The 14,768-nt window shown below is 39.8% G+C and overlaps 1 protein-coding gene across 10 annotated transcripts in view; it reads right to left on the minus strand.

Moving 5' to 3' along the window:
* Positions 1–14,768, minus strand: part of LMO7 (LIM domain 7) — a 280,751-nt gene that overhangs the window by 13,206 nt on the left and 252,777 nt on the right. For 9 of the 10 annotated variants that reach the window (XM_053707915.1, XM_053707914.1, XM_053707913.1 and 6 more), the window contains 4 exons: positions 6,299–6,792; positions 4,974–5,026; positions 3,685–3,843; positions 2,369–2,582 (listed from right to left, as the gene is read on the minus strand). In XM_053707915.1, the coding sequence (XP_053563890.1) occupies positions 2,369–2,582; positions 3,685–3,843; positions 4,974–5,026; positions 6,299–6,792 (920 nt within the window). The remainder of the gene's footprint in view (positions 1–2,368; positions 2,583–3,684; positions 3,844–4,973; positions 5,027–6,298; positions 6,793–14,768) is intronic. The other variant, XM_053707916.1, reaches the window with a different exon arrangement.

The following is a 14,768-nucleotide window of genomic DNA, read 5'->3' on the forward strand; positions in this document are numbered from 1 at the left end:
CGATAAAATTTGGGACGCTTGAGGAGAAAGCTGTGGCATATATTGGCCATTGTCATTAGACTCCTGAACAGCATCCGCCTTAGACAATGTTGGCTCAGAAAAAAAAGTCTATCACTATAATTTAAAGTTCTCTCATTAGACGAGGAACAGAAAGGGATTGGTGGTTCCACATTGGCATCAAAACACAAAGAACAAGTGACATTTTGCAGGGCCTCTTGGTCCATTCTGACTCACAATGGATGAAATTACCAAATAAAAGTTTTACATTTTTCAATAAAAAATAAACAGAAAACACGTTACTCTCTCTTTAAATTTTAAAAAATAACTTTTTTACTTTTTATTTTTCTTTTGTAGTAAGGATTAAATAGAACTACACATGTACTGTTGAAACACCTCTACACCTCAGCTTAACTTTGCTGAGGTGCCTACCTGCCCTGCTGACACCGGCAACAATTTCCCTCAGCAAAAGATCTGGAACTTGGTCTGCAGTTTCTTTCACAGTGAAACGTTGTCCTTTCCTAGAAACGCATGTCCTTTGTTTAATATGCGTTATGCTGACTGAGACTCGCAACTAATTCTCTCCAGTCACTGTAAGTGAATTAAAAGATGGCGTGCAACACAAACTGCCGCCTCAGATAGCTCCGCCTATTGTGCGCGTCAAAAAATGAATCTCCCGGTCGGCATATTTTAAAGTCAAGCCGCCAGGAGCAGTGAAACCACAATCAATTGAGCCTTATTTAACCTCCTCAGCCCCAGTGCCTGCCATCCCAGAGGCAGAACTTTTTTTCACTTTCTGCGATGAGATTTTTTTAGTAAAAAAATTTCTGCAGCTCATTTTTAAATAAAATAACATTTTAAATTATGCAGTTACACTTAAGCACACGTTTATTTGCAATGTGTTGATTAACTGGAGAGTAAAGCAATTTAAAAATATTTTATAATATAGTACAGTAGTTTAAAATTGAATTGCAAATTAGATGTAGCCAAAAAAATAAATTGTCTCTTGAATATTTTTTTTTCCTATTCTCTTGGTCTAATATAGAAATCTACTACATATTCAAACAACACTTTGCTCTGGGTGCACTGTGATAAGGAAAACCTACAGTGCAGCCAGAGCACAGTGCTGTTTGAAGAGAACAGCTTGATGTGGAGCAGTGCTGCAAAGTTAAATCTCTAACAGTTCCTGCATGTGTCCTGTTCTTTCTGCAGACATGATGCGTTTTCTGCGATGACATCTCAGATCACTGCATGTTCTGCCTTGAGGCCTGCCATAAAACACTGCCTACATAAGTCCCCTCCAATATATAGGAGAATGTATGTGTCCCTTATTTTGAATACAGTGCCTAACTTTTTCTGAGTCTCCTATTATTTTACTAGTCCCAGAAAATATAAAGTCCGCACTTACCTCATAAATCTGCCAGGCAGCAAGACAGCTCACTAGGTTTGAGAGGTCCTCTCCCTCACATGGACCTGTGGAAAAAAAGAGATAAAGACTGAGTAATCTTACTCAGGCTTTCAGAGTTAGGGCAGCATAAAATACATGGGAGGCGCAGTGAGAATTATGTCCCACAATTTCCCATTGCTCTAAAGCCACCACTGCTCTACTGAAGAGACTGATATGGACTATGGCTACACCCTAGAACAAAGCAGTACAATCTTGCACTACTTAAAAAATAATAAAATCTTGCTTGAAGAATCTTTTACTAACACCTAACTTTACCACTTCCTTGCTCTAACGTAGGCAAAGAGAATGACTGGGGTTAGAGGGAAGGGAGGTGAAATTTAACAGCTTTGCTGTGGTGCTCTTTGCCGCCTCCTGCTGGGTAGGAGTGATATTCCCAATAGTAATTAGATGATCCGTGGACTCATTGTGTCGTTAGAAAGAAATTGTGCTTTGTCCCACTCTCAATAGAAAGGGCAAAAAGCAAAATCCTAGGTTTTCAAAATGCTGCAAATTTCCTAAATCCTCTAGTTGATTTGCAGCTGGTTACAGAATTTGCTTTTTGGTCTCTCTAGGAAGTGTGGGACAAGCATAAATTTCCCCCCAGAGGCAATATTTAATTTACCTTTTAAAGTTTTTAATAGATTTATTATTATTTTTATGGTACCCAAGCATACCTACATATTTGTAAGCATATTTATGGGGGGGAATGAGATTGTGTGTGTATATATATATATATATTCATTTATTTATATATTGTTTGATTGCCTTAGTATGCCAGGGTCTGTTTATAAACAGCTGGGGTTTTCCATTTTAGATAGAAGCAGCTGTAGACACTCTTTTGTAGCAGTTCATCATGTGATGTTAATTGCTCTCTTCTCGTCTGAAACACTTCATAATACTGAATTATCCATCTTTAAAATTTACCTCCTCATAAAATTTGGAAGAGATGATGTATCTTTAGTAACACTAGCGCTGCGCTGCCTGATCCAGCTGTTATCATTGTGTAATGGCGCTTTCTTTCTCATTTCATAAATGATCCTTTGCCTGTCCAGTTCTGCAGGGCCCTGTGCCTGTTCTTTGTATGAACTTCTCTGCGAATCTCCAGAATTCCAAGTTGCTTCAGATTCTCTGTAGTTTCCTGTGTTGTACAAAATAACTATAAGTGTGGGCATGAGCATAGTGCTACTAATCTTACTCTAGATTGGACTGGGGAAGTGTCATTTATAAAATCAAACCAAAAGCAGCCTTTATTTAAAAAATAAGCCAATTACTGTAGGTTTACATCCATACTGGTAATACCTTTGTCAAATAAAGGTCCACTAGAACCAAAATGTATTTCCCAAAAAGTAATTAAAAATATAAAATACGGAGCAGCATTGAAATTGCATTTACTATTTATGTTGGTTTTGCTGTAATATATCCATTTTTGCTGTAAAATTGTGCTTGTTCCAGGCTGGATGTTAAATTGTCTAACTTAGCTACACACTACACAGTGATTGCCTAGAGTGCACAAGGTCATGTACAGCGAGGAGAGAAGATAAATAGCTGGTTCAGATACTGCAGTTAAAGCATTTGACTTCCAGTCTTTCTAGTAATCACATTTACAGAAAAAGCAAGATTTGTTTGTTTTTTTACAGCAACCCCAAGCTAAATAATGTTCATTACAACACTGTTCCATTGACATTAATTTATAGAATATTACATTTTGAGTTTAATATTCCTTTAAAGTGCCTCTCTCCACACAATTATACAATATATATTAATGCAGAATACAAGACCATTCCCAGATCACAGTATTATGTAATTATGAGTACAGATTTGGTGCCAATCAGGCTGCACTGATCACGCTAGGCACAGACAGTCCCCAAACCTCAGCACAAAATAAGAAAGTATATTGTGTAGTAATTAATCATTACCACAAAACAAATGCGTTTGAATGAGCATTCAGAAAAAAAACTGCTATGCTTATTGTGATGATGAGAATGAAATAAGCTCAAAAGATTAATCAGATCTGCAAGTATTTGCAAGCCAAGCGCCATGATCTGTAATACACTAAAGCATTACAGGTATTGCAAAGCAGACAGCACAAGAAGGTGAAAATGGTCATATAATTATGGAGAATTTCATAAGCATGAAGGGAGAATTAGCTCATTTAATATGAAGCGATGGAATCAATGCTTAAGCTTCATGATTTTTTTGGCCACGATTCTGGAAAGACAAAAGCTAGGCCTTACTCGCACCTCTCATCAGGTCAGGATATTTCATCTGATTTATAATTTGTTTTCGCTCGGCTTCCAATGTCAGTGACCTGCTTGGTTGTATCTTCTTGCTTTGCTTTTGCATTTGGTCATCTTCAAACAACCATGGCGCAAAACCATAGGCTGGTTTGGTATGTATGCCTAGATTTCATATTGTAGGAAAAGAATCCGCATTTGTTTTGCCATTTGTAAACAAATATACATTTTATTTTCAGAAAAGGATCATAAATAAATCTAAGCATAGTTTTTTGCCTTCTATATTAAACAAGTCACAAATGAAAATCTTATTGTGCCACTATACTTCAATCACAATAAAACTACTTGTTAAACTAAAACAACAACAACAACAGGTCAGACTGGGGAATGCGTTTTAACCCTCACAAATGGGTTAATCAAGTCCTGCTCAGGAGCTTCTACACTTTGCTGCTACTTGGCCAATTAGGAGAGCCACACACACGTGTCCACCAATCATCAGCTATGTCCTGTTTAAAAGCTGCAATGTGTTGATGCTCCTGACTCAAGGCTTTAGCTGTGTGTTTAAACTCTTTACAGGGGATAAATAAGGAACATTTGTAGCCTTTATTAAAGAATATACGTAGGTATTACAGCATTTTCTTTTAGCTCTCACATGCCCTTAAACTTCATGATTTAATTTCATTTGAAAGACACACAGAACATTTTCCTAAAGATTCTTTATCGGTCTGATGATCATTCACAACTATTTTAAGCAACTTTCCAATTTACTATTAGTTTTTCTTTGTTCTCTTGGTATCTTTATATAAATGTAAGCTTAGGGGCCGGACCATTTTTGGTTCAGAACCTGGGTAGCGCTTGCGGGTTGGTGGCTACATTTAGACACCAATCATAAAGCTCTACCCAGAAGCTTAATAAAAAAAAAATGGGCTCATATGCTTACATTTCTGGGTTTTTTTCAAATAAAGATACCAAGAGAACAAAGAAAAATTAATAAAAGTAAATTAGAAAGTTGCTTAAAATTGCATGCTCTATCTGAATCATAAAAGTTTAATTTTTAAAAGACTATTCCTTTAAATATAAAATAATAAAACTATCAGATTTCTGGCAGAAGATATTCTACTTTGATCCTTCAAAATAACAAATTTACATACTGATAGCTATGTAAGTTTTCACTTTAAATTTACAGGCCAAACAAATGTGGTCACTCTTGTACAATAAAAACGTGTGTATGTGCGTGTGTGTGTATGTATAGCTATCTCAATAACCTAATAAGAGAGCAAGTAAGAGGAACTTACCATTTCCCTGCGCAGCATAACTGACTGAATCCAGATCATCTTTCTCTTTTTCCCTAAAATACAGATTTCAAAACATTAGACGGCCAGTACCAAATCTTTCTGGGTTGGTGTAGATTTCAGGAAACGTTTATTATTATTTCAAGCACAAATGTAAGCACACTTCTTTAACTGTTACTGCATTTAACTTTCATCATCTGGTATGAAAGCAACTTACAGAATGTGATAATGGCAGAGTAAGCTGTAATTACTGCATCTTTTGATGAGTTTAAACCATAGCCACTTAGTGATCAGGTACCATTGTACGATAATTGTAAGTTAAAATTTTACTAGAGAGAATTAACTGTTTGAGGAACTCTATAAACCTATAGAAGCAAAGCAGATTCATGAGAATGATAAAAAAAATATGCTCCACTAAAAAAAAAGCTATAAAAATTTCAAGTTGAAAACTCAAGTGTCTTTCATTATTATTTTAAAACTAGATAAACATGGACATTGAACCTCCCTTACTGTGAAGTTGGTTTAGACCAAATTAATTGTGAATAGATCCCCTCAGTGAAACATGAAGCATAGGGACAGTACATATTTATAGTTTACATTCCAGGTCACTTTGGCATCAAGTATTAATAAAACATGTGAAATAATGTACTATAATAATTTCTAAAAAACATTTACATTAAAAAAAAAAAAAAATCAACATGTCCAATTGCTAATTTAATTAAAAGGGACAGTCTACACCAGAATTGTTATTGTTTAAAAAGATAATCCCTTTATTACCCATTCCCCAGTTTTGTATAACCAACACAGTTATATTAACATATGCTTTACCTCTGTAAATACCTTGTATTGAAGCCTCTGCAGACTGCCCCTTTATCTCAGTGCATTTGACAGACATGCAGTGTAGTCAATCAGTGAAGACTCCTAAATAACTTCACGGGAGTGAGCACAATGATATCTATAGGACACATATGAACTAGTACTGTCTAACTGTGAAAAACTTTCAAAATGCTCTGAGCTAAGAGGCGGTTTTCAACGGTTTAAAAACCAGTTTGAGCTTAGCTAGGTTTAGCTTTTCAAAAATACCACCAAGGGAACAAAGCAAATTTAACGATAAAAGTAAATTGGAAAGTTGTTTACATTTTCATGCCCTATCAAAAACATGAAAGTTTTATTTTTACTAGACTGTCACTTTAAGTCAAATTAAAACAGAGGCACAAATCAACTCAAGTACACTGTACTTTTAAAGAGATTTCAGCAAGAAGCCTGTGCAGAATGAAGGATCCGGTTTAACAAAAATAATGTCTGTTTTCATAAGAGCTTTCAAATACCTTAAATAAGTTCTTTGGTGTCTTTCACTTTCTGCTTTTTGCCTCTGCTGTTCCTCCTCTAGAGCTTTTCGTCTCTGCCTTTCTTCTTCCTCTGCCCTTTGTAGACGCTTTTGTTCTTCTCTCCTTCTCTGTTCCTCCTCCTTTTGCCTTTGCTCTTCCTCTTTCCGCCTCTGCTCTTCCTCTTTCCGCCTCTGCTCCTCCTCTTGTCGTTTTCTTTCTATTTCTTCTGCCTCACGACGTCCTCGCTCCTCTTCTGCTAAACGGTTCTGAGCTAATAAGTAATTCAGCCTTTCTGCCTCTTGTTTTCTTAGCCTCTCTTCCTCTTCTTGCTTTCTTGCTTGTTCACGCTGAAGATCCTGCTTTCTCTCTTGTTCTTGGCCTTCTTCTTCACTGCTTTGTAATTCATCAGATACAGACCCAGCTGTTCTCCAGTATGAAGAGGTAATGTGTGAAGTAAGGGATACACCAGAACTGGATTTTGGAATGGATGACTCCTGATTAAAAAAAATAAAAAAAAAATAAAGAATCAGAATATATAAATAAAAAAAAGTCTACACATCCCTGTTAAAATGTCAGGTTTCTGTGATGTAAAAAAATTAGACAAATATAAATCATTTCAGAACTTTTTCCACCTTTAATGTGAACTATAAACTGTACAACTCAGTTGAAAAACAAACTGAAATTTTTAAGGTGGAGGGAAGTAAACAAACAAAAAAAAAAAATAATGTGGTTAACCGGGAATGTAGCGGTGTTCAGAATAAAGCAATCACATTCATAACCATGTTAAATGAGTCATTACACACCTGCCATAATTTAAAATGCCTCTGATTAACCCTGAATAAAGTTCAGCTGTTCTAGTAGGCCTTTCCTGACATTTTCTTAGTCGCGTCCTACACAAAAGCCATGGTCCGCAGAGAGCTTCCAAAGCATCAGAGGGATCTCATTGTTAAAATGTATCAGTCAGGAGAAGGGTACAAAAGAATTTCCAAGGCATTAGATATACCATGAAACACAGTGAAGACAGTCATCATCAAGTGGAGAACATATGGCGCAACAGTGACATTACCAAGAACTGGATGTCCCTCCAAAATTGATGAAAAGACAAGAAGAAAACTGGTCTGGGAGGCTACCAAGAGGCCTACAGCAACATTAAAGGAGCTGCAGGAATATCTGGCAAGTACTGGCTGTGTGGTACATGTGACAACAATCTCACGTATTCTTCATATGTTTGGGCTTTGGGGTAGACGGCAAGACGGAAGCCTTTTCTTACGAAGAAAAACATCAAAGCCCAGCTAAATTTAGCAAAAGCACATCTGAAGTGTCCCAAAAAGTGTGAAAAGGTGTTATGGTCTGATGAAACCAAGGTTGAACTTTTTGGCAATAATTCCAAAAGATATGTTTGCCGCAAAAACAACACTGCATATCACCAAAAAACACCATACCCACAGTGAAACATGGTGATGGCAGCATCATGCTTTGGGGCTGTTTTTCTTCAGCTGGAACTGGGGCCTTATTCAAGGTAGAGGGAATTATGAACAGTTCCAAATACCAGTAAATTATTGGCAGAAAACCTTCAGGCTTCTGCTAGAAAGCTGAACATGAAGAGGAACTTCCTCTTTAAGCATGACAACGACCCAAAGCATACATCCAAATCAACAAAGGAATGGCTTCACCAGAAGAAGATTAAAGTTTTGGCATGGCCCAGCCAGAGCCCAGACCTGAATCCAATCGAAAATCTGTGGGGTGATCTGAAGAGGGCTGTGCACAGGAGATGCCCTTGCAATCTGGCAGTTTTGGAGTGTTTTTGCAAAGAAGAGTGGGCAAATCTTGCTGATAGACTCATACCCCAAAAGAATGAGTGTAGTAATAAAATCAAAAGTTGCTTCAACAAAGTATTAGTTTAAGGGTGTTCACACTTATGCAACCATATTATTTTATTTTTTTTATTTTTACTTCCCTTCACCTAAATGATTTCAGTTTGTTTTTCAATTGAGTTGCATAGTTTATAGGTCACATTAAAGGTGGAAAAAGTTCTGAAATGATTTATCTTTGTCTCATTGTTTTACATCACAGAAACCTGCCATTTTAACAGGGGTGTGTAGACTTAATATATATATATATATATATATATATATATATATATATATATATATATATATATATATATATATATATATATATAGAGAGAGAGAGAGAGAGAGAGAGAGAGAGAGAGAGAGAGAGAGAGAGATACACACACATATACAGTATATATACATATACATACAGGTGGCCCTCGGTTTACGCCAGTTCATTTTGCCCCGTTTCAGAATAACAACTTTTTCTCCAACATAGGTGTGTCCGGTCCACGGCGTCATCCTTACTTGTGGGATATTCTCTTCCCCAACAGGAAATGGCAAAGAGCCCAGCAAAGCTGGTCACATGATCCCTCCTAGGCTCCGCCTACCCCAGTCATTCTCTTTGCCGTTGTACAGGCAACATCTCCACGGAGATGGCTTAGAGTTTTTTAGTGTTTAACTGTAGTTTTTATTATTCAATCAAGAGTTTGTTATTTTGAAATAGTGCTGGTATGTACTATTTACTCAGACTGTTGAGAGCAATTAACTTCAGTTGGGGGAACAGTGAGCAGTCTCTTGCTGCTTGAGGTATGACACATTCTAACAAGACGATGTAATGCTGGAAGCTGTCATTTTCCCTATGGGATCCGGTAAGCCATGTTTATTAAGATCGTAAATAAGGGCTTCACAAGGGCTTATTAAGTCTGTAGACTTTGCTGGGCTAAATCGATTCATTTTTAACACATATTTAGCCTTGAGGAATCATTTAATCTGGGTATTTTGATATAATAATATCGGCAGGCACTGTTTTAGACACCTTATTCTTTAGGGGCTTTCCCAAATCATAGGCAGAGCCTCATTTTCGCGCCGGTGTTGCGCACTTGTTTTTGAGAGGCATGACATGCAGTCGCATGTGAGAGGAGCTCTGATACTTAGAAAAGGCTTTCTGAAGGCGTCATTTGGTATCGTATTCCCCTTTGGGCTTGGTTGGGTCTCAGCAAAGCAGATACCAGGGACTGTAAAGGGGTTAAAGTTAAAAACGGCTCAGGTTCCGTTATTTTAAGGGTTAAAGCTTCCAAATGTGGTGTGCAATACTTTTAAGGCTTTAAGACACTGTGGTGAAAATTTGGTGAATTTTGAACAATTCCTTCATATTTTTTCGCAATTGCAGTAATAAAGTGTATTCAGTTTAAAATTTAAAGTGACAGTAACGGTTTTATTTTAAAACGTTTTTTGTACTTTGTTATCAAGTTTATGCCTGTTTAACATGTCTGAACTACCAGATAGACTGTGTTCTGAATGTGGGGAAGCCAGAATTCCTATTCATTTAAATAAATGTGATTTATGTGACAATGACAATGATGCCCAAGATGATTCCTCAAGTGAGGGGAGTAAGCATGGTACTGCATCATTCCCTCCTTCGTCTACACGAGTCTTGCCCACTCAGGAGGCCCCTAGTACATCTAGCGCGCCAATACTCCTTACTATGCAACAATTAACGGCTGTAATGGATAATTCTGTCAAAAACATTTTAGCCAAAATGAACACTTATCAGCGTAAGCGCGACTGCTCTGTTTTAGATACTGAAGAGCATGACGACGCTGATAATAATGGTTCTGAAGGGCCCCTAAACCAGTCTGATGGGGCCAGGGAGGTTTTGTCTGAGGGAGAAATTACTGATTCAGGGAACATTTCTCAACTAGCTGAACCTGATGTGATTACGTTTAAATTTAAGTTGGAACATCTCCGCATTCTGCTTAAGGAGGTATTATCCACTCTGGATGATTGTGACAAGTTGGTCATCCCAGAGAAACTATGTAAAATGGACAAGTTCCTAGAGGTCCCGGGGCTCCCAGAAGCTTTTCCTATACTCAAGCGGGTGGCGGACATTGTTAATAAAGAATGGGAAAGGCCTGGTATTCCTTTCGTCCCTCCCCCCATATTTAAAAAATTGTTTCCTATGGTCGACCCCAGAAAGGACTTATGGCAGACAGTCCCCAAGGTCGAGGGAGCGGTTTCCACTTTAAACAAACGCACCACTATACCCATAGAGGATAGTTGTGCTTTCAAAGATCCTATGGATAAAAAATTAGAAGGTTTACTTAAAAAGATGTTTGTTCAGCAGGGTTACCTTCTACAACCAATTTCATGCATTGTCCCTGTCGCTACAGCCGCGTGTTTCTGGTTCGATGAGCTGATAAAGGCGGTCGATAGTGATTCTCCTCCTTATGAGGAGATTATGGACAGAATCAATGCTCTCAAATTGGCTAATTCTTTCACCCTAGACGCCACTTTGCAATTGGCTAGGTTAGCGGCTAAGAATTCTGGGTTTGCTATTGTGGCGCGCAGAGCGCTTTGGTTGAAATCTTGGTCAGCTGATGCGTCTTCCAAGAACAAGCTACTTAACATTCCTTTCAAGGGGAAAACGCTGTTTGGCCCTGACTTGAAAGAGATTATCTCTGATATCACTGGGGGTAAGGGCCACGCCCTTCCTCAGGATCGGCCTTTCAAGGCAAAAAATAAACCTAATTTTCGTCCCTTTCGTAGAAACGGACCAGCCCAAAGTGCTACGTCCTCTAAGCAAGAGGGTAATACTTCTCAAGCCAAGCCAGCTTGGAGACCAATGCAAGGCTGGAACAAGGGAAAGCAGGCCAAGAAACCTGCCACTGCTACCAAGACAGCATGAAATGTTGGCCCCCGATCCGGGACCGGATCTGGTGGGGGGCAGACTCTCTCTCTTCGCTCAGGCTTGGGCAAGAGATGTTCTGGATCCTTGGGCGCTAGAAATAGTCTCCCAAGGTTATCTTCTGGAATTCAAGGGGCTTCCCCCAAGGGGGAGGTTCCACAGGTCTCAGTTGTCTTCAGACCACATAAAAAGACAGGCATTCTTACATTGTGTAGAAGACCTGTTAAAAATGGGAGTGATTCATCCTGTTCCATTAGGAGAACAAGGGATGGGGTTCTACTCCAATCTGTTCATAGTTCCCAAAAAAGAGGGAACGTTCAGACCAATCTTAGATCTCAAGATCTTAAACAAGTTTCTCAAGGTTCCATCGTTCAAGATGGAAACCATTCGAACTATTCTTCCTTCCATCCAGGAAGGTCAATTCATGACCACGGTGGATTTAAAGGATGCGTATCTACATATTCCTATCCACAAGGAACATCATCGGTTCCTAAGGTTCGCATTCCTGGACAAGCATTACCAGTTCGTGGCGCTTCCTTTCGGATTAGCCACTGCTCCAAGGATTTTCACAAAGGTACTAGGGTCCCTTCTAGCTGTGCTAAGACCAAGGGGCATTGCTGTAGTACCTTACTTGGACGACATTCTGATTCAAGCGTCGTCCCTTCCTCAAGCAAAGGCTCACACGGACATTGTCCTGGCCTTTCTCAGATCTCACGGATGGAAAGTGAACGTGGAAAAGAGTTCTCTATCTCCGTCAACAAGGGTTCCCTTCTTGGGAACAATAATAGACTCCTTAGAAATGAGGATTTTTCTGACAGAGGCCAGAAAAACAAAACTTCTAGACTCTTGTCGGATACTTCATTCCGTTCCTCTTCCTTCCATAGCGCAGTGCATGGAAGTGATAGGTTTGATGGTAGCGGCAATGGACATAGTTCCTTTTGCGCGCATTCATCTAAGACCATTACAACTGTGCATGCTCAGTCAGTGGAATGGGGACTATACAGACTTGTCTCCGAAGATACAAGTAAATCAGAGGACCAGAGACTCACTCCGTTGGTGGCTGTCCCTGGACAACCTGTCACAAGGGATGACATTCCGCAGACCAGAGTGGGTCATTGTCACGACCGACGCCAGTCTGATGGGCTGGGGCGCGGTCTGGGGATCCCTGAAAGCTCAGGGTCTTTGGTCTCGGGAAGAATCTCTTCTACCGATAAATATTCTGGAACTGAGAGCGATATTCAATGCTCTCAAGGCTTGGCCTCAGCTAGCGAGGGCCAAGTTCATACGGTTTCAATCAGACAACATGACAACTGTTGCGTACATCAACCATCAGGGGGGAACAAGGAGTTCCCTAGCGATGGAAGAAGTGACCAAAATCATTCTATGGGCGGAGTCTCACTCCTGCCACCTGTCTGCTATCCACATCCCAGGAGTGGAAAATTGGGAAGCGGATTTTCTGAGTCGTCAGACATTGCATCCGGGGGAGTGGGAACTCCATCCGGAAATCTTTGCCCAAGTCACTCAGCTGTGGGGCATTCCAGACATGGATCTGATGGCCTCTCGTCAGAACTTCAAAGTTCCTTGCTACGGGTCCAGATCCAGGGATCCCAAGGCGGCTCTAGTGGATGCACTAGTAGCACCTTGGACCTTCAAACTAGCTTATGTGTTCCCGCCGTTTCCTCTCATCCCCAGGCTGGTAGCCAGGATCAATCAGGAGAGGGCGTCGGTGATCTTGATAGCTCCTGCGTGGCCATGCAGGACTTGGTATGCAGATCTGGTGAATATGTCATCGGCTCCACCTTGGAAGCTACCTTTGAGACGAGACCTTCTTGTTCAGGGTCCGTTCGAACATCCGAATCTGGTTTCACTCCAGCTGACTGCTTGGAGATTGAACGCTTGATCTTATCGAAGCGAGGGTTCTCAGATTCTGTTATCGATACTCTTGTTCAGGCCAGAAAGCCTGTAACTAGAAAGATTTACCACAAAATTTGGAAAAAATATATCTGTTGGTGTGAATCTAAAGGATTCCCTTGGGACAAGGTTAAGATTCCTAAGATTCTATCCTTCCTTCAAGAAGGATTGGAAAAAGGATTATCTGCAAGTTCCCTGAAGGGACAGATTTCTGCCTTGTCTGTGTTACTTCACAAAAAGCTGGCAGCTGTGCCAGATGTTCAAGCCTTTGTTCAGGCTCTGGTTAGAATCAAGCCTGTTTACAAACCTTTGACTCCTCCTTGGAGTCTCAACTTAGTTCTTTCAGTTCTTCAGGGGGTTCCGTTTGAACCCTTACATTCCGTTGATATTAAGTTATTATCTTGGAAAGTTTTGTTTTTGGTTGCAATTTCTTCTGCTAGAAGAGTTTCGGAACTATCTGCTCTGCAGTGTTCTCCTCCTTATCTGGTGTTCCATGCAGATAAGGTGGTTTTACGTACTAAACCTGGTTTTCTTCCAAAAGTTGTTTCTAACAAAAACATTAACCAGGAGATTATCGTACCTTCTCTGTGTCCGAAACCAGTTTCGAAGAAGGAACGTTTGTTGCACAACTTGGATGTTGTTCGCGCTCTAAAATTCTATTTAGATGCTACAAAGGATTTTAGACAAACATCTTCCTTGTTTGTTGTTTATTCCGGTAAAAGGAGAGGTCAAAAAGCAACTGCTACCTCTCTCTCTTTTTGGATTAAAAGCATCATCAGATTGGCTTACGAGACTGCCGGACGGCAGCCTCCCGAAAGAATCACAGCTCATTCCACTAGGGCTGTGGCTTCCACATGGGCCTTCAAGAACGAGGCTTCTGTTGATCAGATATGTAGGGCAGCGACTTGGTCTTCACTGCACACTTTTACAAGTTTGATACTTTTGCTTCTTCTGAGGCTATTTTTGGGAGAAAAGTTTTGCAAGCCGTGGTGCCTTCCATTTAGGTGACCTGATTTGCTCCCTCCCTTCATCCGTGTCCTAAAGCTTTGGTATTGGTTCCCACAAGTAAGGATGACGCCGTGGACCGGACACACCTATGTTGGAGAAAACAGAATTTATGTTTACCTGATAAATTACTTTCTCCAACGGTGTGTCCGGTCCACGGCCCGCCCTGGTTTTTTTAATCAGGTCTGATAATTTATTTTCTTTAACTACAGTCACCACGGTATCATATGGTTTCTCCTATGCAAATATTCCTCCTTAACGTCGGTCGAATGACTGGGGTAGGCGGAGCCTAGGAGGGATCATGTGACCAGCTTTGCTGGGCTCTTTGCCATTTCCTGTTGGGGAAGAGAATATCCCACAAGTAAGGATGACGCCGTGGACCGGACACACCGTTGGAGAAAGTAATTTATCAGGTAAACATAAATTCTGTTTTTTTCAGTCATGGGACTGCTGTTGAAATGCATTGAAAAGCAGTGCGCTAATTAAAATAGCCAGTAGGTGGAACTGTCCGCTTGTGTTTCAGCAAGTTTAACAGCCTGAAATTGATCTGTGTACACAGATCAGACCTATCGAGCAAGATCTAGCAGCCACTTCCCTATTATCTTCCTGTCCAGCTGCTTGATTGAGGGTGCCTAACTGCCTATTAATCACTGCAGATTGAAATGCATAGAATAGGTGCAGACTCATTATTATCTAACATGCTAACAATGCAGAGAACTGTTTGCAGAAAAATGCAAGTAAAAAAAAAAGTTTTTGCTCATTAAACTTAGTTTGATGATACAATCTATATTAGGTTTATAATGCTGTTTAG

Source organism: Bombina bombina, chromosome 3 (genome assembly GCF_027579735.1).
Source record: "Bombina bombina isolate aBomBom1 chromosome 3, aBomBom1.pri, whole genome shotgun sequence".
Taxonomy (NCBI): domain Eukaryota; kingdom Metazoa; phylum Chordata; class Amphibia; order Anura; family Bombinatoridae; genus Bombina; species Bombina bombina.